Here is a 26872-nt window from a genome sequence, read left to right on the forward strand (position 1 = left end):
AGGCGTCAGGGGGTTGCTGCTCAGTGGGGCGGGGAAGGCGGCTGTGTCCACTAGAAAACAACGAGGGGGAAATGCAAGGAGTAAGGCAACATTTCGTGATACTCAGGTTCCCCCTGGGTCTGGCAGCAGCTCTCCACAGCACTCTGTGAGCGAGGTGGTGGGTCCCAGCAGAGCAGGAAGGGCAGGGAAATGCCCACTGCTTGGAAACAAAAATTCCTATGGGAAAATGCATTTCACAGTGCCAGGCACCCCTTAGTTTTGCTGTTTGCTTCCTGCTGCCTTAGACTCTTCTCCTCATCACCAGCTCAGTGGCTGCGTTTGAGTGCCAAAGCTCAGGGGCAGGATGCGGCCCCGCCGCTTGGTCACGAAGCACAGGGGAGGCTGCAGAGCTGGGCACGCAGCAGAAACCACGAGCCCGGAGCTGTCCAACCGAGCACCAGCAGAAAGCACACAAAAGGGTGATTTTTTTTAAAAAAAAAAAAAAAAAAAAAAAAGGCCAAGATCTGCCTTGCTACAACAAAGTGGCTACAGGGGAAGCAAGATGTGCAGCTGTGCAGGGACCCTGCAGGTGCCCCGGGTGCTGGCATCGCGGGGGGAGCCTGGCCCCAGCAAGGGGCCCAGCTAAGATAAGACAAGGACAGGGCAGACAGGTAGGGGGAGTTGGATGCCAGGGGAAGAAAAGCAGTGCTCAAGCTGTACAAGATCCCTTGATGCTTTAAAAAAAAAATAAAAATCTCCATCTCTGAGCTGGAACAGCACGTGGTGCAATCTTTCACTGGCATTCTTCACCCTGCCAAGGCCAGCACACCCCAAACGGCTCAAAGGGCCTAAGGTCAGTCCCGAAACAGCTTGAAATCACCTAGGGTATTTATTTAAGGAGCACTGAAAATGTGGAAGAGGAACAAGAAATCAATGTTCAGGCACCTGGTATGCAGCCTGCTGAGGCCCCAACCTCGATGCCCACAACGCCTTGGCAAAACAAAGACTCCCAAAATGAGCAGGACCATGAAACCAACCATGAACAGATGCTGAGGAAGATCAGCCCACAGATTTATCACGTCCCCACACACACACAGCTTCTTAATTGAATTTGCATCTGTGGCTCTGATCCAGGCAGCAGGCGGCAATAGATGGGCAGCAGCAGGAAATGGTTAATGGTGTTTGCAAATAAATGCAAAGCAAGCCCGCTGCCTTTCAGATACTTCTCGGAAATTAAGAAGGCCCGTGCAGATGATTTGCATGAGCTCCGCCTGACCCTGCGGGAAAGCGAGGCGGCTCCAACCCACACAGCCCAGCGGTGCCTCGGGCTGAGCAAGTGCTGGGTGCGAAGAGAGGGAGCGGCGGCACCGAGGGGCTCCTACAGCCAGCAGAAATCTGCATGGCCCTGGCATGGGGATGGGAAAAGCTCCTGAGCTGCTGACCAAGGTGCTCCCATGCCCAGGGCTCTCTTGGATCATCTCAGAGAGTGATGCTGCTGAAGCACTGAGCCCATGGGCATCGGCAGCTGCTGCACCTTGGGTCTCAGCAACCCGCATGTGGTCAGGGGAGGCTCGGGGCAGGAGCTGGGGCTCTGGGAGAGCAGCCCGTGCCCGCGGGGTGGCCAGCCTGCGCCCGTTTGGCAGCCGGGGGTGGTTTCCTGCTCCCCCAGCCCCGCGCCGCGCTCCACCCCGCAGCCAGCTGCGCTTTTGGTGCCGTTTCTATTCTAGCCCAGGCGCCGAGTTCTCAACGGTGTCACCCAGCCGTACGTAGGAAACGCAATCGGAGAGATTGCCGCAGCGAGATAAGCGGCAGAGGAAGCAGGATGTCAGCTCCTCAGCGAGGCACCAGCCGCGAGCCGTTACCAACAGCGCGAGACGGGGAGCGGGCAGGGGGAGCAGCACAGCTCTGTGATGACGGTGTGGACAAAATGTTTTTTTATTATTATTATTATTTTTAGGACCCCAGGGTGCAAACCCCATGGCGGGGCAGCACAGGAGGGCGCGTGGCACCCAGGGCAGTGAGCAGGGACCCGGCTGCACCGTGCAGCAGCTCCATCCCCGAGCCCTGAGGGTGGGCTGGGGGCTAGAGGGGCACCCCGGGGAGGGCTCAGCAGCACCCACGGGTGCGGGCAGGGACCCCACGGCCCCCGCGCGCCACGTGCTGCGCTTGGCGCGAAAACGGGGCGTGGCGCCGTGACGTCAGCAACGCGGAAGGCGGCAACGCGGAAGTAGCGAGGCGGAAGTGCCCGCGGTTGCCATGGTAACCGAGGCCGGCCATGGGCGAGCTGGGCCCAGAGGGCTCCGGGGATGCCCACGGGCTGCGGCCCGGCCTGCGGCCGCGGTGAGGGAGGGCCGGGGCTGCCCCCTGGCCGTGTTTTTATTTTTAGTAGGTTTAGGAGCTAATTCCCTTCGAGCTAAGCTCTTTTCTCTGCAGTTCTTCGTTTTGTTGTACTTTTTAATGGGAAAGCTGAGCTTGCCTGTGTGTGTGTGTGTTTCTGTACATAGCGTAAATATCCTGAGCCTTTTCTTGCTGCTTTTTTTTCCCCTGGTAGGTTTAAGTCGTCCACGGTGAAGGAATGCATCCACGCGATACTGAAGGAGAAGCTGGCCGATGCTCAGTACGTTCCAGAAGAAGTGCCTCAGCTCACAAAGTCGTTATCAGAGATAATAAAAGATAGGCTGAAAGGTAAGGAGGCGTGCGGGGAAAGCTGCTTCTTTTCTCACTTTAAACTTAACTTCTCTAACTTTAAAATGTGTCCTCTTCCTTTCATAAATCCCCTCTTTCCTCCTTTATTCTTAAAGCCTGTTCCTTCACTGTCAAATGACTGAAGTCTGCTGTTGTTATCTGCATAAATATGTGCCTCACCTGTGGAAGCAGAAACCTAATTCAAGCAAGCAGCTTTGTTTTAATATGGGCTGGTTGGTGTGGGATGTCAGCCTTGCAGGGCTGTAGGGGAAAGAAGCTTCATTAGAGAGAAGGAGGAACGATTGCCTCTTGCTTCAACAAGCAAGTGTTCCTCCTGTTTTTTGTTTTGTTTCGTTTTTTGTGTCGTTGAGATGGGAACAAGGCCAGGTGGGAGCAGTGAAGGGTGAGTTAGGAGCACTGTCGATCAGGGAGGGATGTGAATACAGCACTGGAAGCGTGGTGGTGCTGCTGCACAAGATACCCTCCAACGTTTTTGAGTGCAAGATCCAGCAGGTGTTTCCTGTGCTCAGAGCTGGAAAAAGTACGTAGGTGTGAGTTGGTGTGGTCACTTCTTTTCCCTCTTTTCCTTGGGACAGGCTGGTGCTCCATCTGCTGGGCTGACGAGCAGTGGCTGTGCCGAAATGCCATCACCCTCAGCAGGAGCCGTGGGTTTATGCTTCCCCCAGAGTTACACATCTGCTTTAAAAGCAGCAGCAGCTGTCGTCCCAGCACATGTTGATGCCAAGCTAATATGCACAGGGCTTGACTTCAGCAATCTGTAAGCACACTCGCAGTAGCCTGAAGCAAGACTGGCCCAGTGTGGCCGTTGTATTGGCTGACATCTCCGATAAGCATTGACACAGTGTTACCAGGCCCAGCATGTAATGTTCAATCTTTCAGCGGAAACAGGCACCATAGCCTTCCTTTATGTTGCTCTATTGAAGATAAAGGCATTAGGATTAATATTTTATTTAAAACATGGTTGTTCTGGTTTGAATTCTGGAATCTTGTCATGGCCTGATTGGATCTGACCTCTGCCCCAAAGGTATCCCTTTACTGTTGTGAAACAATCATATTTTTGCAGACACAAACTTAGACCTGCCTAAGCTTTTTTTGTGACCTTTTATCTCAGCTCAGAAGCAAAGGAAACAACTACGTGGCAGAAAAATCTCTAAAATACCTTTGCATCAGAACAGCTTTAAAATAAACCAATTTTATTAAACTGGCTTTTGCCCTACCAGCAGCCTTATTTACATTCTCACCATGTGTTCAGTTCTTAAACGCTGTAGAACTGGAATGCTTACATAGAAGAGGGCTGTTTGGGGATATCTTATGATTTAGATGCATCTTTTGACAGATACCAAATACCCTGCTCATCCTTTGAGTAAAATGAGGCTGTGGTAGTCCATATCTAGGAGAGTGAAGTGATGAGACAGTTGGTCTGCTCTGCCTATTGCATGTACTTTTAATTTGTACAGGACACTGCTTTGTAACTAGAAATCTTGCTCTCAGTGTGTCCTGTTCTGGGCTCATATCTTAAACAAATACAGAGTTTGAAATTGCTCTTGCTTTCTTTTGTTTTTCTTTTCCCAGAGGAGGGATTTGACAGGTACAAAATGGTGGTGCAGGTTGTGATCGGAGAGCAGAGAGGAGAAGGAGTGAAGTAAGTTTTGCATTTTCTAATTGTATTTCTATGATTTTTGTTTCATCTTTTTCCATTCTCCTTCGGGAGCTCCTTCCAACTTTTCCAGATTCTAAGATATTTCTGCCTGTACTAAAATGTAAAGCATTTTCTTTCCTCTTAAGCAGCAAGTGCAGGCTTGGACTGTGGCTGATTGAATTACTAGTCAGTTGACTGATGATAATTGGCTGTGTGATGGGTATTAACAGGCTGAAATGCTGAAAAGCATTTGTGAGGTGTGTTGCAGAAAAGATTTTATATTGTACTCACGATGAACTGAAGCATACATCCAGTCTATTCTCAGGGCCCTGCTGGAGCACAAGAGCCATGGTAACTCACTTGTGCCTAAAGCCTGATTTCCATAAGTACTTCATTTGCATTTAATCCCCCCAAATAAGAGTTTTTCAGTAGTTCAAATTCCTATAATCCTCCTGCAATACTGTTATGGGAATCTAGCCCAGGCTGGGGGTGCTGAGCACTTGGAAATCCAGCTCCCAGTGCCTGCAGTCAGACAAAAGAATTCCTCTTTGCTGCTGTGGTGGGCTGCAGCTTTCTCTTACTGCTGGGTAAGGAGAAGACAAAAAGGAACAGCCCACAAGGTTTATGTGCCTTATGCACAGGCCTTCACGTTATTATTGTGCTTGGTATTCCACCAGAAGATCAGTGAAGCAAACAGGAATCCTGTCAGTTGAGACTGAGTGGGGAAGGTAGTGAGCTGGGCATTTGCAGGAGAGAAAAGAGTGTCAGTGACATTAAACAAGGCAGCGCTGAGGTCTCATCCAGAATATCCTCTGACAGTCTAGTTGCTTGTCTTCAAAGTAAAGCAGATGCAGAAAAAGTCTGCCAGAATTCTCAGGGAACAGGCAGTGTAGATATGAAAGGGCTATAAGAGTTCAGCTTGGTTCTAGTAATGTGAAGGCTGCCAAGGAATACGATAGCTCCCTATAAATAAACGGGTAGTATGCATCAGGAGGGCACGGGAGGTGAAGGATGAGAACAAATCAGCTAAATTAGCCACTGATATGCATACATCAGAAGTCAGAAGGTTCTTAAGCACGAAAGCAAGGAGGCTGCAAGCCCTGCTGCACAGTGCAGCTGGCAGAATTAATAGTTGAGGAGTTCCGAGATGCATCTTGATCAACATACAAAGAGGCTTATAGCGTGTGGTGGAATTCAGCAATGCTCGGGATTTGGGGGAACACGTCCAGTTTCCTTTATCCTTAAAGGAAGCTTAGCTTGCTTTTTCAGGGAAAGTGAACTTAGATCCTTACACCTAACTTTGCAGGTAATGGCTGTGCTTTCTCCTTTGTCTAGTATGGCTGCGCGGTGTTTCTGGGATGCTGACACTGACAGCTATGCTCATGATGTTTTTGTTAATGTAAGTATTGACTGTTTTACCATAGGAAATGTAAAGCTACTACTTTTATGATAGGCAGACTAACTTTAAAACGTGAAGCAGGCAAAAGGAACTGCTGTTGCCTTTGGAAGGAACCAAAGCCAAATCAAAACAGTGTGATTTATAGTCTCATTCACAAATTTATGAAATAGACATAATACCCAACACAGTAAAACTTGTTTATTGAGTAGATCATACAATATTGTACACAAGTCATTTAAGTTGCACCATTTTACAGGTAGGGAGAGGAAGCACAAGAGATGAAGTTGTTTTTCTCTTTTTTTTTACATGCTTTGCCGAGCTGCTATCCAGAAGTACCGCTGGAATTCAGGACTGAGCAAAAGCCAGTATTTTATTTTAAAACCTCCTTCTTTACTGTCCTGACTCCACAGAGCATTTCCCAGATTTAATTCTCTATGAAGGGCTTCAGGCTTTCTGCTGTCAAAGGCATCAGCCTACGGGGCTTTCAGGAAGGAGAATGTCCTTTTTGTGAGCTACAGATAACAGGCAGGAGCACTGATTGCTCTTTGGTGAGGACATTCACCTGGATTTGGGTTTGGTCACTGCAGCAGAAATTTTCCATGCTTTACATTGTTTCTGGGTCGTCATCTTATCTTCACTGAGCTGCAGTTGAGAAATCACTGGGACCCGTTCCCACAGTGCCTGTGGATCCTGAAACAGTAGGGGTGCTCTAAGAACACCCTGTGAGTGGAGCCCAGAGGTGAATTTGTCTATAGGCCCTGGAGAGGCGAAGGCGGGACAAGGGTCAAACTAGTCAGTTCTGACATGACTGGGACACTTCTAGGTACACAGAGAAACGACGCCTACACACCTTTGGGTGTGCAGCTGGAGAAAACTGAGGCACTTCTGGCATTCAGACTCACTGGCCTGGGTTACACCACACCTGAAGTAAATAAGTGACTAAAAAGACAAAAATTTGAAGGACTTTACAGCATAAGGCTCTAACTATTTTTAGTGCTCTGGTCCAAGCCTTCCCTCAGGTTAGCTTTTTCAGTTACGCTAGCAAAGAGTTGCCTTTACTAATGCAGAGCCTTTCTGTTTTCCTCAGGACAGCCTCTTTTGTGTGGTGGCTGCATTTGGCTGCTTCTACTATTGAAGATGGTAAAGATTGCACAAAAAGACAAAGGTGGGGAGGAATACTTTAGAGTATTTTTGCTAACACACACAAAAGCACCATATTCTTCCTTTAATACCTAACACAATACAGCTCTACAAAGCACGTCCTACACCTGATACACTACAACATCCCTCCTCCCTTGTGGATATCGACATAGCTTTAAGCACATTATTATCATCTCCTTATTTAAATCATCCTTTTGTTTTTATGTAGTGTACTGGTTTTGTCCTAAACAGTATACTGCCAATAGCCATTGTTTCTAGGGCAAACTGAACTTGTGTTGTAAAAGAGTTCTGCTATTTTTACTTTATTAATTTTCATAAGTGAATGAAATATTTCTAAGAAATATAATAAATCTGTGTATTTACTGTTTCTCTCCTGTGTGTTTACCTTTGCCATTTCCACCACTGGTTCTTTTTCTCCACTCTGCAAAATGCACTGGCCTTGATTGCTCATCAGTGCTTCTCAAATAAGCATTTTCCGAAGATTCTTTGTAAGTTAATAAATAAAGCTGATCTCTAATTCTGGCTATCCAGACTTGTTACTATGACTTCTGTAAGAATTACATTGTCAATCCCAGCTAAGTGTCACATGAAAATTATATCAATTGACAGGAAGACAAGATACTTAGGATAATGATTCAGAACACCTGCACACCCCATTAAGTGCCCAAACACCCAACTGTAACCCCTCATTGGTTCAGTGCAATTTGGCACCTGTGGAAATGTTGAACAACCATTGCTCAGTGCCCAGTTCAATAGATATTGCAGTGCTTTCTCAATCTTTGCCTTTCTGTAACTGTTTCAGGATACACAGTTGGATGTTTGGAGAGCAAAATTGATAAAACTCAAGCCTTTAAAGGAACAATAGAAAAGGCTGCTGTAAATCAGAAAAGGAGAACCAAAATCTCTTATCTCCCCAAAAATTAGAGGACGAGGTTGGTTCCTGTGAGATGGGTGCTACTGAAATGCATCTTAAATGCCCATTGGAAGACAGGGGGAATTGCTCTATGCTGATGCCTGTTCTCTGTGCTAAGGAAGAAGTGTAGCTGAACAATTTCAACTGCATGAATGGCTTTTGTAGCACTGAAGTTTAGCATGGTGAATCCTGAATCCCACCCTCACCAACTGTTAGAGCAGAACACGCTGCCTGTGCAGCTCTTACCAGAGAAGTCAAAAATTATGGTTCATCTTCTAGAATCACTCTTCTGTCTAAAATTGCAGAACTAGCGCATTCCTATTTCTGTAACAGGTTTGTTTGAAAGCAGCTTCATCTAATTTACCTCTGATGGGAAATAGATGGTGACTTCCCTGCTGTCTTTGTATCTGTGGCATGTTAAATGAGCTGCCAAGATGTAATGGCACCACTCAGTGTGTGAACCTGAGAGTCCACAAGCTTTGGAAAACAGTGGAAAAAAATAAAAACACAGAGAGATTATATAGATCTTCAGACTTGTTTAGACGTTTTTATCAAGTCACGGTGATCAAATCATGCTTTTTTGCCTTGCACGTGTTCTGGTTGGGGCGGTTTTTAACCCCCGCTTCACAAAGACTTGACACAAAACCCCCAGTTTGTGACCATCCTGCTTCTTGCCAGCCGTCAGGGCGAGCACCGGGGGTCCTGCCGGCAGCTGTGGGGCTCAGCACCCCCCTGATAACCTGCCGGGGCTCGCAGGGAAGGCGGCGGGGCCCGGAACGCGGCTTCGGGCCGTGGTTTCCCGGAGCGCCGCCGGTCCCTTCCTGCGGCCCGGGCTGTGCGCGGCGGCTCCGCCCGCGCCCCGTTGGCGGCAGCGGGGCGGGACCGGCACCGGCACCGGGTGGCTCCGGGGCTCCGGCACCGGCTGAAGGTGTGTGGGGACACGGGGGGGACACCGGGAGGGGTGGCTGCGGGGTCGGGTGCTGAGACGCGTTGGGAACGGCTGCGCGGTGGTTAACCGGGGATAACCGCAGGGTCGGTGACATGGGTGGGTTGGGGGGTCCTGGGCGCACGGAAAGGGGTTGGGGTGGGCTCGGTGTGACCCCAGGGGGGCTCTGGGGGGCTTGGTGGTGATATGCAGCCCTCCTGGGGGAGGCTGGCACCCGGCTCCCAATAGGTGCTGCTGGCAGACCCTAAAACACGGTTTTCAGCCCAAAGGTCAGGCAGATCGGCTGCCCATCCCTGTATGTTGCAGCCCCTGAGCAAGCCCCAAATCTGCGATATTCTGCAGAAATCTGCTCCTGCAGACCGCAGCTGAGACCTTGGTGTGTGCCGGGATGCTCCGGGTTACGGTGTGCCCAGTGGGGCTGCGAATTCACCAAAAAGGTCCCGCCAGCAAATCCTTTATTTTTTTATACTACAGGGGCTCAGGGAGTGCCCAGCATCCTTCCCCTGACCCCAGAGCTCTGGGTGTGCCAGACCCTGCCAAACCTCAGACTTGGGGGCTTGGCACCGAGTGCAGGGACAGCCACAATCCGGGCCATTTCCACCCAATTTTTGTGCCGGTGCCCTCGGTCTGGGGGCACTGAGCAACGCTGGGCTGTGAACGAGGCTGGCATGGAGATTGGGCAAGGTTTTTAAACACTAAGAGGGATCCTGATCTCTCCCAGTAATTACGTACAGGGTAACCCCCACCTTGTAAACAGCCTTTCGTCAGTATCTAGAGGAGCGTGTGACGAGCCTTGTCATTAACTTCTCCTGAGCCTTCCTGTCTACAGCGGATCCCTACAGAGAGGCATACCGGTGAGATTAATCATAAATCAGGGATGGAGAGCACAATACAGAGGCTGTGCTCCCCGTGGCTGAGGCATGCAGGGCAGGTCGGGTGCTTTGCAGCCTGGCAGGGGAATTATCGGCGGTGACAGGACCTCTTCCTCTTCCCTGAGGCTCTCGCTCCGTGCCTTCCCTGTGTCAGGGCAATTCTTCCCCGTGGACAGCTGCCAGAGTGCAAAGTTTGGTAGTATTTGCCTGCGGATGAGTCAGCAGAAGAGAAATAGCTTGCTTCTGTGCAGTGGGATCGTCTTGTAGGCAGAGCAGCACATGACAGTCACATCTGACCGTGCTAACAACGCCTTCCGAGTCCAGCGGGCAGCAGGAGCGTGCGAGGAGGCTGCGGAGCCTGGGGCCGGGGGCTCGCTGTCCCGGTGTGCCGGCCTCCTGCTGACCTTCGTCTCTGCTGGTAAATGCAACAGCTCGGGGCTGGAGCGCTTACGGGGTTGTGGCAGCCACCTCTCGTTTCGTACGTGTTTCGAGTTTAAGTAGCAGGTTTTGTTTTGCCTCGGTGTGGGAATCTGCAAGGAGGATGCAGCAGGAGAAATCCTGCTGCTGCACGTAGGTTTGCAAATCATAACGCTCTCCGAGAAATCCCTCAAGTCTCGAGACGCAAAGAATGCAGATGAGCCAAGTCCCCGTTCCATCAATGGGCTCGGGATGCAGGAATATCTGGTCTGCTGCTGTGGTGTCAGAGTCCTGCGACACCACAAATGCTGACGCTCGGGGCTAAACTAAACCTCGGTGCTGCCCGGGAAGGAGCAGCCCCTGGGGTAAGGCTTTGGTAAGCAACAGGATTTGCTGCACCTATTCCGGGACCTTGTCCGTATGCCACGGGTGCTGTGGTGAAATTCCAGCTCAGGTGATGATTAGTTAACTTGCACTAAGGGGAAAAAAAATTAATTTTCCTTGTGCGTGTCCTTTCTCCCCTCTGAGACGTGGCTGTGTTCCTGTGGGTAACGCCCTGAGCTTTGTAGTCGGCTGCTCCTTGCAGAACCCAGCAGGCAGGTGATGGAAGGCACTTCCTTGATACGGGGTGCAAGCCAAAGAGATGAGTTACGGAAGCAAAGCCCCAAATGTTCTGTGAAGTGGCACAGAGGCTGGGATCTGCCCCATGGGCCTGCCCTGATAGGGCACTCCTTAGCTTTGCTCCTAGAGAACATTTTCTCATGTCAGGCACAGGCTCCGTCCTGCAGGAGGTTGATGCGTTAGGCAAAGTGGAACAGTGATAATGTTTTACAACAGGGCTGCTCCTTCTGGTTATGCCATTTCTTTGTCTTGGAGGTTTTCAGAATAAGCTTTCAGAGCTATCTTTCCTTCCCTGCTCCCCATCTGCTGCAAGTGTAATTAATTTTAGAACAGGCAGTGTTTTACTCGTTTGGGGAAGCAAAGATGTGTGCTCATGTGTTCAGCTCAGCTACAGATGCTGCATCCCATTGTTAGGAAGCAATTGTTTAGGGTGCTATTTTAGTCCTTTGGGTCAAAAAAAAAAAAAAAATGTTCTAAGAGCAGTAGCTTTATCGCAGTGAGGTATGGCTTGTTTTCCAAAACAACTTGTTCCCAGTTATTTTCATTAATAACTTCGGTGCTGGGAGGAGCTCCCGGAAACGTGCTAGCCACGGGGTAAAGGTTTTAGAGCCCCGAAGAGGTAAAATTACTGCTTAAGTTCTGCATTAATTTGAGTAATTAACAGAGCTGCGTCACTCCTGAGGTGCCCAGCCGAGCTCTCCAGACTCTGCAGAGGCTCCTTCTGCACGGTCTAGCCTGAAACATCAGGGCAGGGAGAGCGCTTGTGTGCCATCCACCAGCCAGGTAGTCAGGAGAACCTACAGCTGTTTTCCCCCACTCTTTCCGTAAACATTAAGGTTGCTCCCACCAGAGACAGAATTGTGCTGCTAAAAATTCTCTTTTCCTGGTCGTAGTGCCTCACGTTAGGTCTAACAGAGCAGCCTGGGGTGCGTGTCTGCAGGTAACACCGCACCGGCTGCGCTTGGCCCTATGCCTGCTTGTAAGGTTGATGCTTGATGGGGAGAGTTATTAAACTGCATTTGCCTCCTTATCTGGGGACATTCTTTAACTTGGAGTCAGATAAACCCAATCCCTAAATCTGCTCCTTCACAGCTCCCTTTTGCAGAGCCCAGGCTTGCTGGCAGCCGAGGAGCAGGACTTTACCCCGCGCAGAGGGGCACTGCCCGTCCCCTTCCCTCGCACTGCCCCGCCTAACGTGTTCCAGCTCATCCTCTGCAAAGGGTGGGGAGAAGCTTTACATTCCACCTGGCTCTTATTAGAAGGGTGTAGAGGCATGCACATAATCATCATTCCTGGGTGGAGGGAGGGCTCGCGCTGCTTGCGGCTCCAAAACGCTGCGCTGGGAGCTGCGCGGTTCAGGTGAGCAGGAGGGACAAGCCTTGGCTGCTGCTCTTTCCGTACAGCCTCTGCAAATGCAGCACCTCTCTCTGTCTCAGCAGCTGAAAGAGGAGTGTTGGCTGCCACGCGTTTTATAAATCCCTAGCTTTGCTTCAGCTGCTTGGAGTACTTCTTAATGCTGCGGGGCCCTTCGGGAAGGTAGCAGCGAACGGTAACCCCAGTTCACACGCCAGGGTAGCTCACGACCAGAGAGCTGTCACGATTTGCGTCCCGAGCTGCTCGTCCCTCTGCCCGTTCAGAATCACAACCTGGTACATGAAGTGCCAGAAGTGTGTGCCCGAACGTGGTGGCAGCAGCTGCCTCGCCGCCAGCTGAGTCACGGCTGCAGTGGGGACAGGGGACGAGCGGGGAGGACGGTGGCAGCCCTCCCAAGGTGAGCTGTCCCCGCTGAGCCCCGGCTTGGTCTTACGCAAACAGCAAAGCAAACAGCGAGCCGTCTCCTTAGTGAAGTTATGACCGTGGGTTGCACCCCTTTGCTCCTTCCCCTCCCCTTGTCCTTCTGCTTAAACCAGCTTCATCCTCGCATCGGGATTGTGCAGGGCCCCGGGGTCTCAAAGGGGGGCTGCAGCACTGAGGGGCAGAAGGGTTTGCGTTCGGTGTCACCCAAATGAGAGCTGGGGGAGGGCTGGATGCGGACTGGGCATGCCTTAATCCTTAGCTTGCCTTTCAGATGCTAAACCAGCAGAATTAGCCTTGTTCTGATGATTTATAACTTGCACTGCAACTCCTGGGTGAGTTTCTCTCCAGCCAGCTGACTGCTGCACGCTCCTCTCTCTGCAGCAGAGCCCCGGGTTGCACTCAGTGATTCCGTATTCCCACCAGGCACTGTTTGTCAAGCCTTGGCAGCTGATGCCAAATACAACTGGCTAAGCCCCTTGTTAGGTGGCTGTGTCTTTGCACTGACCTTCTCTGCGCTGTGCCTGCTGTTGACTGATTTTTTTTTTCTTTGCTTTGGAAGAGCTGAGAAATATCTCTCCCTCCCGTCCCTTTTTTTTATTATTATTTATTTTTTTCTCCTCCTTCATTTTGTCCTAGTTCCTACTGGACGTGCTTGGCGAGATGGAGCCGCCGACCTCCTCCCGGCTGAATTCCCGCAAGAGAAGAAAAGATGGATCCGGCCCCAACGGGGCGACGGAGCTGGATGGAGTCCCTCCAAAAATGTCCCGGCGCTCATTCGTAAGTAAGCAGAGATAGGGGCCGTAGGTGCCTGGAGATTAGGCACTGAAGTCTTAGCAGCAGGAAGATAAATGTTATGGGGTTTCTGTGGAGACGGAAAACAAGGGGGAGGAAAGACAAATGACTGTAGCTATCATTCTTGTAGAGCCTGTCTGAAATCTTCCTTTGCCCATACTAATAACATGCTTACAACATGGGCTTAAATTAGATCTGAGGCGAGCGTTGCTAAGCTGCTTTTGTGGTCTGTCCAGCCTCTTTGTATCATTTAATCTGCACCCAAAGAGGCATGTGTATAGATACCCACGTGCTACAAAAGGCAGCTTGCTCTTCACACAGGTGGCTTTTCTCAGTGACCCAGCAGGAGGGAGAAATACACCAAACAAGTACAAAATAACTCGTGTACCTAGCAGAAAGTCTGCGTCAAGGCAGGGGACCCATTGGTGGGCTTGAAGTTTGTTAGCACCTGCAGAAGACCGCTGCTGAAACACAGGGAAGATGACTTTTTGGTTCTCCTTGTGTGGCAGGATGCTGCATTTATGTTGCTGGTACTTCAGGAATGTTTAAAAAAGAAAATATGGAAAGTATTTCTCCTCCTAGATCAAACTTGGAGTCTCTTCTAAAGGTCATCTGTCCATCTGTCTCAGCTAACGTCACTGTGAAGAGCTGATTTTACCTTGTCCTTGCCACGATGTTGTGGTGATGGGCTTTCTACAGCTCCTCTCTGCTCCTTTTCCTCGAGCTCTCCTGTGCATCACGTGTTTGCTGGTTGCTCCTTCCTTATCTCTGAGAAGCAACTACCATCCCTGCCACATCACGCTGGGGTCATAGTCCTTAGTAAAATTTGGTGATGTGTCACGGCTTTCTTCTTGGATAACGTTTTGCTCTTGAGGAGTATTTCAGTGCTGTCCCAAGACATTTGACAGATGTTAACAGCATTGGAAGTGAAGGATTGAGCTGTTGCATGACTTAATTCCACAAGGCCTTAATATCCTCGACTTCCATAAAGATCCATCTCTTGAAAATTCCACATATTTCAGTGAGGAAAGAGAAGCACAGGGGTTATTCCATGGAAATCACTTGCTCTTCAGTTTGGTGTCTGTCCTGTGTTAGAAATAAAGTATCTCTATATGAACAACATGAAACAGGTAATAATACCCAGCCTGTTGTATTGTGCACATCTGGTTTTGTCCCGACCTTTGTAGGTGCTGCAGAGGAAGGGTGAGATGGGCAGGAGCTTTTGAGAGCATTTCTCTGTGATTATCTGATAATTTCGGTAATTTTTTATGCTGTTATTCCTAGCTTTGCGTCACATACATGGCAACCAAGCTGCAAAGAGTCTGGTTTTATTCACAAGTCCCAAATATAATGGCCGTGAGGAAAGGAAAGAGAGACAGGCCTTACCTAACAATAAGGATCCACCAGAGGAGGTGAAACATGGGTACCAGAGCCTCAGAAAATGCTCCTGTTAAAGGAGCACCAGTTTGCTTCAGTGTAGTGGTCAGTGGGTTGCTTTTTCTCTGCACCTCACTTGGAGCACTGTAATCAGGGATGACATTAGCAGTACTAGCAGTGGTCCTTCTGTTTGCAGCGGTGCTAGGTACTGTGGCAGGACGCTGCAATGGGACAGGAAGCCAGAGAGGAAACTGCTGATTAGCTTTCTGCAGCTTGAAGGTATTATTGTAATGATCTGCAGGCTCGTTTCCTAGCCTTCTGGCTCAGGAAAGAGAAGGCATTGCTGCCTCACACCTTCCTGCGAGAAGGAAGTTGAGCTGTTTGTTCCATTATGGCAAGGTCAGATGTTTTGTTCCCGCTCAGAGGAGGCCAGAAAGGATACGGGGACTTCAGCTTCTGATGAAATGTAACTGCTGTGATCAGGTTAGTAGATTAGAGAGGTTTTCCTGCAGCACTAGGATACGTTCTGCCACAGATCGAGGTCAGTCTCTTGTTGCACGTCTCAGAAAAGGGAGATGATGCACACGTTCCTTGGGGATTTGTGCTGCTGCTGGTATTGCTCTTTTGCTCATCTGTGTATTCAAACTGAGGAGCTGTTAGAATTTGCACATCACGGCACAGGCACACAAGTCCAGCAAAGCGATTGTCTTGCCTGGGTGGGCAAAGTCACAGCCGTGACAATGAGGTTTGCTGAAGCTCCCCCTGTCAAATTCAGGCTAATCGCCCTGCAGGGCTGTTCTGAGGTTTAACGCTAATTAGTCTTTCAGTACACGTGCCTGAATCATGCAGACACAGCAAGTCACTCCACGACTAGAGCACTGCAGGTGCCTTGCTGCTGCTACACAGCGTGCTTGCCTTTGCGTCCTCACAGCTGACCACCTCTGGCTTTTTAGGGACTGAAGGAACCAGCTCCGTTTTCAGATGAAGTGGAGATCGACTACAGCAAGCCATACATCAGAGTGACCTATGAAGAAGCGATGAGAGGGACCCCGTGTAAGTAAGAACCAGACCGGACGGGGTTTGTATAAACGCTGGGTTTGGGGAAGAGGTTTGATTCTTGATATCTGACTCTGATCCAACCTTCTGTGTCAAACCAGGTTTGCAGCCCATGACTTTATTCATGCTTTAGTGGTTAGATAGCTCTCCCTGTGTGAAATTAGGTCTGCCAGTCCAACTGAAATTGGAGGCTCTCTGTGTGAGGTGTTGTACCTTTGTCAGTAAGACTCTCTGAAGTAAATAAATATTCATATTTTAGCTCTTCCTGTGCCACTGACAGCTAAAGAGCACTATCAGAGCTGAACGTTTTTCTGTACTACTTTGTCTGAAGCAGCTTAAAGTTAGGCACTTTAAAAGTCATCTCTTTCGGAATTTGAAATGCCAAGTAAAACCAATATATGTCTTTGTCCAGAGTATCCCATTCTAGCCTGGATTTGAATTAAAGTCAGTGTCATTAATCAAAATAGGCTATCCCCACAGCAGGAACATGCCCTTTTATTTCATAAAACAAACGGAGGAACTGTGCTCTTTGCAAGTCCAACGGGGAGGCAGAGGCAGGACTGGCTCCTCCTGAAGGCCAAGCTGTGTGCAGACCGTACTGCCTTGCTTGGCCTCTCCATTCTGGAGACCCTGAGACAATAAAAATGCTGCACTTCTGATTACCTGACTGCTGCCGATGTTGAGAGAGAAGCCAGCATGGAATGAGATCTGGCAGTGATTTCCTGCAGGAGTTTCTGGAAATTCAGTGCTTTTCACAGCCCGCGTTATTCTCCCAGCTGAAAGTCTCCAGAACCTGCACAAAGGTCTCTGATTTCAACATCGGTGGCTCTCCTGCCTGCTAAGACTAAAATACACTGCATGCTTCCTTGTTGTTGTTTATCCCTGTGCTCAGCAACTGTGGCTGCTGCAGGTACAGAGGGAAAGATACAGATGTCCCAGCCAATTCCCAGAACATAATTGCGCTGTGACAAAGGCGTGCCAGGGCCAGCCCTCTTCTGGCATACAGAAAGCTCTCACAGTCTTAGGCCTCCAGATCCTTGGCCCTCCAGAGCCTCCTGGCACCTTCAGACAGAGGCAGGTTTGCTGACGAATGACTGGAGGAGGCCATCCTCAAGCTGACTCCTCTGCTTAGCTTGAACTTAACATCCTTCCCTTTGCATCGAGCCTTCCTCTCCCATGTTGTGTCCCTAGGTGCAGTCAGAGCCCTTCTCGGAGCTGTGAGGTTTCAGCTCTCCTGATGGGTCTTCTCTCTGCCCCTTCCTCGCTGCAGCTTTGGTGTGCCTCTGAGCCAGTCTATGTGGCTTTCTGTCACCAGCAACAAGAGAGCCCAAGCCCCGTGTGGTCCCAGGGGACCAGAAGTCGGGGAGTCTCCTGCTGCTACGTGGCAGGACTCCTCTATCTCAGCTTATCTTTGTGCTGAGCTCAGGGAAGAGCTACGATTTACCCCGGCAGAAATGGGCTGATGGCCTTTGTTCTTCCTTATTAATCTGTGATTTCAGTGCATGCCAGCAGTTCAGCAGGATTGTGTTTGCATTACTCTGAGTAGCCCAACTGGGTTTTCAGATACAGACACACGCTTTGTTAGATGTTAGGGAACCAATGATGCTGGTGGAGAATCAGAACAGTCTGGTCCCTCAACCAGATGTGATAGCTGTGGCAGTGGGCTGCAGAGAGGAGGATTTTGAGAAGGTCTTGGATGCCATCCTGGATGGCAGGGAGAATTGGGCACCTGTGAAATGTTTTGGCCAATTCCCCTCTGGTATCTCCTTGCTTTGCAAAAATGAATGCTACATTTAGATTTCTGTAGGAGGGAGATATTCAGAGTTTGCTTTCCCCATAGTGTCCCTTCATGGTAGACATGTGGTAGGTTTTGAGTCTGTTTTTGAATATGGTTCAATTTCAGCTCTGTTCTCTGCTGTGTTTGTTTCCATGTGCGAAGGAAAAGAGCCAGCCATTTCTTTTCACAAATGTTTCCTGGCTATGGCTCTGTATTCTGCCAGTTTCCTGCAACTTCCCCCTGAGTTTCAGAAGGTCCCCATATGCATGCATGAGCAGCAGCTACTTCTCCAGGAGGGCATCTTCACAAATGTCTGTCTGTCTGTCTCTCTGGCACAGTGGATCGCCCTGTCAGAGTTTACGCCGATGGAATATTTGACTTGTTTCACTCCGGACACGCCCGGGCCTTGATGCAAGCAAAAAACCTCTTCCCAAACACATACCTCATTGTGGGAGGTAAGGAGTGATCTTGTTGACTTTGGCTGTCAGGGGAGCGCAGTTAACCTCCGCTGTTGTGCATACAGATTGGCATAACAGGGTTTTTGTCCTTATGGCCTTAGTGCCATAAAGACATCCGCAGAAAGAAATCCTGTACCAAAAGAACACAGGGAAAAGATTCCTCGTCAGCCTGTTCAAATTTGGCCCCTCTGTTTCTGACAGATACCATTGAGTATGAAAATATACTGGCGGCAGCTGAGCATCTGCCTCTCAGTTAACAGTCCCCCCATGGCTGGTTGAGCTTTGTGTCACTTGCATTGCCCTGCAAGTCACCCTCCTGCTCCAGCTCTCTGCTGGGAATTGCTTCTGGCTGACCCCAAGCAGGTCCTGCCAGGAGCACAGAGATAACAGTGGTTCCTTGGGCACATGAGTGGCCACGTGGAAGTCAGTAAGGCCCTTTTTCCCCAATAAAAAAATCCCATTTTGTTCATTAGATTCAAAACCTTGAGATGAAACCAGGAGTACCCTGCTCACTGCCTGAGGGGATCCAGCAGAGGTGTTTCAGCCAGGTCTCCTTCAAAAATATAACAGGAAAGAAGAAACCCTTTCCTCTGGCTGCTGCAATACGCTGGCCTCTGTCCACGCAGTGCCTCTGTGCCTGTACTTTCACCCACGTTTCTGATATGTGACACTGGAGACACGTCAGGCTGTGGATGCTGTCTATCAGGAGCTGACCTCTAATCAGGCTGCGTAATAATGCTGAGGTGTCAGGAGCTGGGAATACCCCTCACTAGTTTTCTCAACTGTCATTAACTTGCTGCAGCAAAGTGAAACTGATTCTGTGACAAACCATTAATAATGTCTTTGCGTTTTGTTTCACTGCTGAGAGCAGTTTCACAGTGGTACTTCTGTATTTTTTGTGAGCTCCAGTAGTGTCTGGAAGGGGAGAGAGGAAGCTGATAGAGTTAATCAGACTTTCAAAATGCTCTAAACTCAGAAAGTTTCTGCAGGCAGAAAGACAAGCCATGTACACAAATGTACATCAGGCAGGAAAATACCTTCAGGTAATGCTATTAACATGCTGGTGTAGCAAGATGTGTAATCTTGGTCTCTGCATCTGGGAGACTGGTGAGCTGTAGAGGGCAGTGAGCTGCTCCCCTTGCACCAGGAACTGAGGGAGATGAGGCCACAGCCCAAGTGAATGTTAAGTCCAAGCTGGGATCAATCTCACCCACACTTTATCATCCGTTTGGTTGGAACATAAATACATCCAATACCTTGAGATTGGTAATCCCTTGTTTACTTTTGAGTCTGATAACCAAGTGAAACTGCTTCCTCCTCAGTGTAGATTGTGAAGAGTGGTTCATTTACTTTTTCATAGAACATAATTAAATGAACTTAATTTGCTGTGAACTCGCTCTTCATTTTAGTTTTCCGAGAGGTGGACTATGGTATGTTATTTATGAAATTAGAAGTTTGGGAGGTGTTTTTTTTTGATGTTTTTTTGTTTGGTTTTGTTTTTCATATGGGCTCCAGTTTCCAGAGTTAAGACATCCAGAAGGTCATTAGCAGGTTTCTGCCAGGTAGAGCCCCAGGTGCCATTTCATACAGGAGAGTTGTCTTTTGTATTGGCTGATTTTCTTGGAGAGCACTGTAACCTTTAGGGACCTTGAGGGCTTAGGGTGTGGGTCCTCAGCTTGTGCAGAAATCCCCCAAGCAAATGGACAATTCCCCTTGCTCAGCCTGCCTAGAATGGCTCGAGAGTTTAGTGCCCTGTCACCACTCCCTGGTTCTAGTGCTTTTTGGCTCGAAGAGTTAGGTTTGGAAGCGCCAGCCTGTCAGCAGCTGGAATTGTCTGGCTTGGCAGGGGTGTATGCAGAGTCCTTTTGCTGTGAAGTATGAGGGTAAGTACATCATCCTGCTCTTCTCTCCGCCTGTTTCTTCAGTCTGCAGTGATGAGCTGACCCATAACTTCAAGGGCTTCACGGTGATGAATGAGAATGAGCGGTACGATGCTGTGCAGCACTGTCGCTATGTGGACGAAGTGGTGAGAAATGCACCATGGACGCTCACCCCTGAATTCCTGGCAGAGCACAGGGTAATATGTGGCATCTGATCTGCTTTGAATTTTGATTAGCTGCTGTCTGTGCTTGCTATTTACAGCAAGAATTCATCCGTGGGGGTGACCTCTGCCTGATCAACCCCTTTCTGTTGAAGATCCTTAAATATAGAATGAGCTGGGTTATGGGAACCAGGTGGGGCTTCTTGGAAGATTAGAAGTGTGTGCTGAGCTGGCAGATAGCGACAAGGTAAAGGAGCCCGAGAGGGCAAAAGGGTTTTCTGTGTTCCAGGGGAAGCTGATGCTGGTTACAGATTGGTGTGAAACATGAAAAAGGGAGAGCATAACATTGGGTGGAAGGGATTTCTGGAGGTCGTGTGGTCCAGCCTCCTGCTTTTAGCAGGGCCAGATTAAATCTACATCAGCTTCCCCGCAGCAGGAGACCAGGCAAGCTGTATTGTGAGTCTTTTATCAGTAGGTAAGATGAACAAAAAGAGCCTCTGACATCTGTTGAACTGCTTTGGGAAGTGAAACAGCATCTGGGGAGTGTGCTTAGTTTCCCCCTGTGGCCGTTAACAAGCTGTTTCTCTCCTGGGCTTAAAGCAGCTGTGTCCTTTGTCCCAGCCCTTCCTTTTTGTTTTGTTCTAACAAGTTTGATCTGCAATTGCCAGTGAGAATTTGTGACTGCTCTTTGTTGGTTTTTCAAGGGGAAACTCGTGCAGTTCTCGGCCATGCCTCTGAGTGGAGGTGTTGAGCAAAAAGTTACTCTCAGTGACAGATGCTCAGAATAAAATGTTGATTCTCATATTATTCTTAATTTTCAGATCGACTTTGTTGCACATGATGACATCCCCTACTCTTCTGCTGGCAGCGATGATGTATATAAGCACATAAAAGAAGCAGGTGAGTTTGGGTCAGGTTCTCTGCTGTAGTTTTTCCTGTGCTCCTGTGTATCAGGGTTGTGCCCTGCAGAATGGCCCTGAGGGCAGGAAGAAGTACAGCTTTGGGCACTAGTTCTAAGGCCAAGACTGTTCCATGTGCCACGTCAAGGATTGCCTTGCATGAATTTTTATGTACAACCTTGTTACTGTGATTGAATTCACAGCCACCTTTTGGAAAAATATAATGGCTTGTTTTATAGATTCTCACGAGTGGAGAATCTTGCAGACTTCGCAGTGTGGATCCTCTAGCTGATTGCTCTGAAACTCACTGTGGGGTACAGTTTATTTTAAGCTATCAAACCCCAGCCATCAGGGCTTATGTTTCCACCCACTAAATTGTGGGACCCCTTCTTCTGTCCTTGCCACCACGCTATTCTCAATGCAGTGGGTTGTAGTCCGTAGTTCAAAACCAGGTAAAGCGAAGAGTTGGAGCTTTTCGTTAGAAGATATGTTTGAATTTGAGTAAGAAATCGTTTCTGGCATGCTTAGGTCTTTCTTAGTTCCTCCCCATGCTCCCAGAAAGGAAGAGCCAGGTATTGTGCATTCCAGGGCAGAGACACGATGGTGTGAGGCCAGTTAGGAGTGTTCACAGGAGAAGTTATTTACTGTTAGAGGTGGCAGCAGCTTTTTACCACGTGTCTTGCTACAGCTGTCCCGAATCCTGTTCCCCAACTTTAGGCATGTTTGCGCCAACTCAGAGGACTGAGGGGATCTCAACGTCAGATATCATCACCCGCATCGTGCGGGACTACGATGTTTATGCCAGACGGAACCTGCAGCGGGGCTACACGGCTAAAGAGCTCAACGTCAGCTTCATAAATGTGAGTTGAAGTGTGTCTGGCCACAACTTCTTGCTCAGAGAAGCTGTGAATGCCTCATTCGTGGAAGTGTTCAAGGCCAGGTTGGATGGAGTTTTGAGCAACCTGGTCTAGTGGGAGGTGTCCCTGCCCTTCAGGGGGGTTAGAACTAGTGGATCTATAAGGTCTCCTCCACCCCAAACCATTCTGTGGTTCTGTAAGCTGTGTGAAGCTGTGCCTTGCATAGCACTAGCACGCTCCTGCTGTATGCCAGTGAGCAGCAAGTCTGCAGAGCTAAACAGTTACACCAAACTGGTGTCCTTGTAGCAGAAATTAGATTTCTTTCTCTGCTGAAACTCTCACTGTGAAGAGTGGGCCTGTCCAGAGGAGCTGGGGTTTTGCTAATACTGCTCTATTATCAGAAATTACTTGGTGACATTTCACCAGTTGAGAGAGCTGGAGGCCGGGGCATGTGCCAAAATGTGTGTTTTGTCGAGTCGACTGAAGTGTTGGTTGTTCCTGGCAGCGGCTGCAGCGCCTCATATCTCTCCTCTTCCCTCAGCCACTTCCCTAAGGTAGAGGCATTTGTTAGGATAAAATCTGATCCTGTTCTCACTGTGCTATTCCCTCTCTGGAGCTGCAGGAGTTAGGGGAGAAGGACGTGCTCTGATCCTCTACTGAGTGTCTCTTAGCACACAAGCAGAATACATGGCAGGAGGCTTTTCTTTTGTAGTAAACGTTTTTCTTATCGCTCAGACACTGTGCCTTTTTAATACAATCAAATACAAAATGAAACGGGAGAGGTAACGGCTGCTTGGCCTCTCCTTGGCATCCAACTGTCCCTGTTTACGAACACCCAGCAAAAACTCTTGTGCTGCCTCGATATGCAAGGAGACCTACAGCAGGTCACTCAAATCTAATCTGTATATTTTATAAATATTTCCCTCTTCCATGCACTGCTCTTAGATAGTCCTTATCTCTGGGTTTAGTCTTGCTTTGTGGACTGTGCCAGGGCCTGCCACAAAGCATCTCGCAGCCCCACTGCGTGTCTGCCACTTAGTCTAGGGAAGAAGCATCGCTGAAGTGAGGGCGAAGTGCCACAAAACTGGTGGGGATGCTGAGCCTCAAGCAGCAGTCCAGTGTAATAACACAGAGCAGAGGTGGTCGCCTCTTAGGTCTGGTGAGCTGTGTTCTCATCCGTCGTTTACTCAACAGGAAAAGAAATACCACCTCCAGGAGCGCGTGGATAAGGTGAAAAAAAGGGTGAAGGACGTGGAGGAGAAGTCAAAGGAATTTGTCCAGAAAGTGGAGGAGAAGAGTATTGATCTCATTCAGAAGTGGGAAGAGAAGTCCCGGGAGTTCATTGGCAATTTCCTGGAGATGTTTGGCCCAGAAGGCGCCTTGGTAAGGAGCTGCCCTGGGAGAAGGGGAAAGGGGATCTGGGAGAGCTTGGCAGCTGACACAGGGACGGTGCAGCCCATACTGCAGAACAAAGCCTCAGGTTTGTTGCAGTGCTGGATGTGCTGCCAGTCTCCAGACAGGCCTTGGGCAGGCTGTTTAAAGAGAGCCCTCACTGTTGCTCGCTGGATAAAGCTAGTTCTGGCTGTAGCACAAAAGGTCCCCGCTCCCCAGAAGCTGGTCTGCCAACTCCAGCTTGTGTCCTGCAGGCCACAGAGCAAAGAGACTGGCAGTCACTTTGTCACTGGCATGGGATGGGATGGGTCTGAAATGACTTTTTTGCCTGTCTGTCCCGTGGTGCTGGCCAAATGTCACAGGCACTTCATGCTAGAGGTGCTTGAAAATGGGTAACGGTGAAAGCAGAGGCAGTGTCTGAAGGCTCTATAGCACTGTGTTGGGTTTCTGCTCTTATATCGTGTGAGGAATTGAGGCACAACAGCTCAAAATGCTGCACGGGCTGTGAGCAGTGCCCATTTCCACCGCTCTTGCTAACGTCCCTCCTGCTTCCACCCCAGAAACACATGCTGAAGGAGGGCAAGGGCCGGATGCTGCAGGCCATCAGCCCCAAGCAGAGCCCCAGCAGCAGCCCCACGCACGACCGCTCCCCGTCGCCCTCCTTCCGCTGGCCCTTTTCGACCAAGACTCCTCCTTCCTCGCCGGGAAACCGCTCCAGGAACGAGTCTGCAGTCACCTACGACATCAGCGAGGATGAAGAGGATTAAGCTGCCAGCCGGGATTTGCCGCGGCCCGCTGATCGCCGAATCCTAGGTCCAGACCCACTGGGGAACTCTACCTGAGCAAGAGAGCCATAGGAACAGGGCTGACGGGGAGCGCAGGGCCTGGGAGGCACCCGCTGCTCCTGGCGAGGGCTGCTGCCTGGAAGCACATTCAAACCTCCTCTCCCTTCTCCCCAAATCCCCCTTTTATGGTTTACGCCCTAGCGGTCTCCAGGGGAAAGGTGGTTTTTATATCTGCAGAAACTGCTCTTTTAAAACACAAAGGATGGCACTCGAGTGTGGCTCTTGTTCTGGTTTCTTTGCCCCTGTTAAGGCTCTCCAGGCGAGGCAGAGAGTGGTAAGACCCACCTGCCCCTTCCTCCTTTCAGCTCCCCTCTCTTATCCCTCCCAGCCCCAGGCAGTATCTGTGCCGCTGCCAAATGAAAGACACCAGGGCGACCTCGACAGCACGCAGGGAGCAGTTTTTTAGAGAAGCTGCTAGGACACAGGGACATCTCTGCTGCCCTGGAAGGAGTGGCGGCACCGTAGCCGCACACCCTGCAGGTGTGCAGCATTTGCAGCTCCAAATCTGCACAAATTGGCTGCGGGGGAGAGGCCTTTCCCAGCTGATCTTAACGGGACTGCTAAATCACGAGCTAAAATTGAGCCCTCCGGTTGCTGATGGAGAGAAGAGAATGAATCCTTGCTTCAGGGCACTTTCTGTCCGTGCGTTTCCTCGGGTGTGTGAGCGCCCAGGGGGGGAATAACGTGTGTGCTCCTTTGAGAAGTTCCTCGTCCCGGTCTCTGGTGTGTCCTCAGTGTGTGTCCGTCCCCGTGGCCCCTCAGCACTGTGCTCTGTGCCTCTGTGTTCCCGTTGCTGTGCTCCAAGGACTGGCGCGGTCCTTTACACTGGTCAAGTTGCTGCTATCAGGACAAAACAAGAATTCGTGCAGCCGGTTTGCTGCCTGCTGTTAAGTGCAGCTGGGCAGATGGGGGGCACGCTTACCACCCAGTGAAGGGTGGCGGTCCCGCGTACCGATCCTGTGCAACAAATGCACAAATCCTGCCCGTTTATTCCTCGGAGAGTGCTGCAGCTTTTCAAGATTTTAAATGTGTGCTCTGCTCGTTTGAAAGGTCCTAGTGCTGCCTGCTGCTGTGTGTGTGTAGGAAGCACCGAGCTTTGTGGCCCGCAGCTCTCCGGGGGAAGTTTCCCATCCCACTGGGGAGCAGCAGGGAGGTGAAGCATCCCGGGCTGCTGCTGCTTGCTGGCTTTCACCCTGCTGCTCCCTCGTCGTGCTGCCCGGAGGGCTTGGCAGAGTCTTGGAGGAGAGAAACCTCTTTGCTCTGGGCTTCTGCTGAGGCCGGAGCCTGTGTGAGAAAGGGAATTTGGGGGATTCCTCAGCCACCACTCAGACCTCTCTCAGCAGGGGTGTGCACAGCTGTGGGAGTGAGGATGGCAGCTCTTGGCTTTAAGCTGTGAGAGCAAAAAGGGTCCCTTGGTACGAGGCAGCCTTCCCTCACCTGGCTTATTCACCATGGTGGAGCACTGATTTTGTACCACCCGCAGTCTCTCTCCCTATCTTCCCCCCCTCCCTCCTTCTCCCTTCCCTCCCTGGGGGTGTCGAGTCGCTTTCCCCAGGCAGATCGCAAAGGCCAGGCTGCTTCAGAGCCCTCCTGCTGTTCTAAACACAACTTATGCAACGGTGTTCTGTCATTTTGGGTAGCAGTGGTGTGTTTTGGATGGTGGCTTGTTCTGTGGAGACCCCTGCGTGTTTCTTGGTGCCTCTGCACAACCCCGGGGCGCTTGGGAAGAAGCCAGACGTGGTTTTACGTGTAGCTTGGAGTATCAGAGCTGTTTCTTGTAACCGATAACCCCTGCTTCCTCCTTGCACTTAAATTAAAAAGGACACTCGAATCCCAATGTAGTCTTTTATTTTTTTTTATTTTTTTTTTCTTTTTAGTTTTGTTTGTTTCCTCCTGTATCGCTGGACTGGCCCCGTTTCCAGCGCTGCCCTGTCCTACCAAGACATTTTACAGGGTCAGGACTTTATTGTAACCCGAGGCAGGTGCTGGAGCACTGAATACACCTGGCCGTAGCGGTGCCTTTGGGACAAACCCTGCGTCTTGATCCCTGCCCTCAGGGTGCTCACGAGGGCTCCCTGCTGGGTGTCCTACCTGCTGCAGGTAAGGAGCTGGCCCTGGCTGTCCAACATTGGACCGAGTCCTGCATTTTGCTGCTCGCCTGCCTGTTGCTGCTCGTCAAAACCAGGAGATTTCGGGGCCCAACGCTGCTGGTGGTGCCTAGAAAGTCCTGTCACGCTCCGTTGCCAGCAGTCTGTCAAGCCCCACGGTCTCCCAGCTGCTCACCGCTGTGTCTCCCAGCTAAGCAGTTTCACTCTGAACGCAGCCACCCACAAAAAGCTTTGAGTCACTTCTCTTTCCCATCAAGGGGGGGATGGGGAAAAAAACTTTTTTCCCTGAAATGGATGAAAGAAATGAAAGAGTGGGAGTCGGGAGCTTCGGCTCTCTGACTCTTCTTCTCTTCCCCAGGGTTGCACCGGCCAGAGGCAGTGCTGGGGGGCACTGGGAGATGAGCAGGGTGCTGGTCTGGTGGTGCCCAGCAGCGAGCTCTGCCCTCAGCACCCACGTTCTGCCATCCCCTGCCCATCCCTGGCCTTGTGCTGTCACCTCGGGCTGGCTCTTCCCGATCCACGTTCACTGTGCTGCTTTGTCTGTATGGCCTGTGTGCACAGCCCCTTTGTCTTACTTGTTCTGGGGTTGGTTTTTTGGCTTCTGTGTTTAGCCAAATAAATGCAAAGTCATTTTACTCATCGTGTGCCAGGTCCCTTCTGCTGTTCTAGCCCAGCCAGCACTCGTCGTGGCCTCCTCACGTGCTGTCTTAGCAGGGCTTGGAGGGAGAAGGGGCTTCGGTGGGGGGTGCTGGGCACCTCGTGAGCCCTGCACCATGGCTCTGCTGCCCTGGGCTCCGACCTCCCGCCATCTGAGCCCAGC

General features: G+C 50.2%; 2 protein-coding genes across 4 annotated transcripts; both read left to right on the top strand.

The window, feature by feature from the left end:
- The first annotated feature begins 2252 nt into the window (after nt 1–2252).
- Nucleotides 2253–7157, top strand: LOC311212751 (dynein light chain Tctex-type protein 2B-like). Of its 2 annotated transcripts, none has more exons than XM_084292353.1 (5): nt 2253–2319; nt 2531–2664; nt 4258–4327; nt 5660–5723; nt 6816–7157. In XM_084292353.1, exons 1-5 carry the CDS (start codon nt 2255–2257, stop codon nt 6957–6959), a joined length of 477 nt encoding a protein of 158 aa, XP_084148479.1. In that variant the 5' UTR covers nt 2253–2254; the 3' UTR covers nt 6960–7157. The 2 variants fall into 2 exon arrangements, with proteins under 2 accessions (XP_084148479.1, XP_084148480.1); XM_084292354.1 differs by having other exon boundaries at nt 6811–6995.
- Nucleotides 7158–8620: 1463 nt separating this feature from the next.
- PCYT1A (phosphate cytidylyltransferase 1A, choline) lies at nt 8621–26628 on the top strand. Of its 2 annotated transcripts, none has more exons than XM_084292351.1 (9): nt 8621–8725; nt 13087–13227; nt 15573–15672; nt 17791–17907; nt 19836–19987; nt 20773–20851; nt 21568–21710; nt 22902–23090; nt 23660–26627. In XM_084292351.1, exons 2-9 carry the CDS (start codon nt 13111–13113, stop codon nt 23864–23866), a joined length of 1104 nt encoding a protein of 367 aa, XP_084148477.1. In that variant the 5' UTR covers nt 8621–8725; nt 13087–13110; the 3' UTR covers nt 23867–26627. The 2 variants fall into 2 exon arrangements, with proteins under 2 accessions (XP_084148477.1, XP_084148478.1); XM_084292352.1 differs by lacking the exon at nt 8621–8725 and adding an exon at nt 9959–10033 and having other exon boundaries at nt 23660–26628.
- The last annotated feature ends 244 nt before the right edge of the window (nt 26629–26872 follow it).

The sequence above is a fragment of the Netta rufina genome (genome assembly GCF_964035555.1).
Source record: "Netta rufina genome assembly, chromosome: 9".
In the NCBI taxonomy this organism is placed as follows: domain Eukaryota; kingdom Metazoa; phylum Chordata; class Aves; order Anseriformes; family Anatidae; genus Netta; species Netta rufina.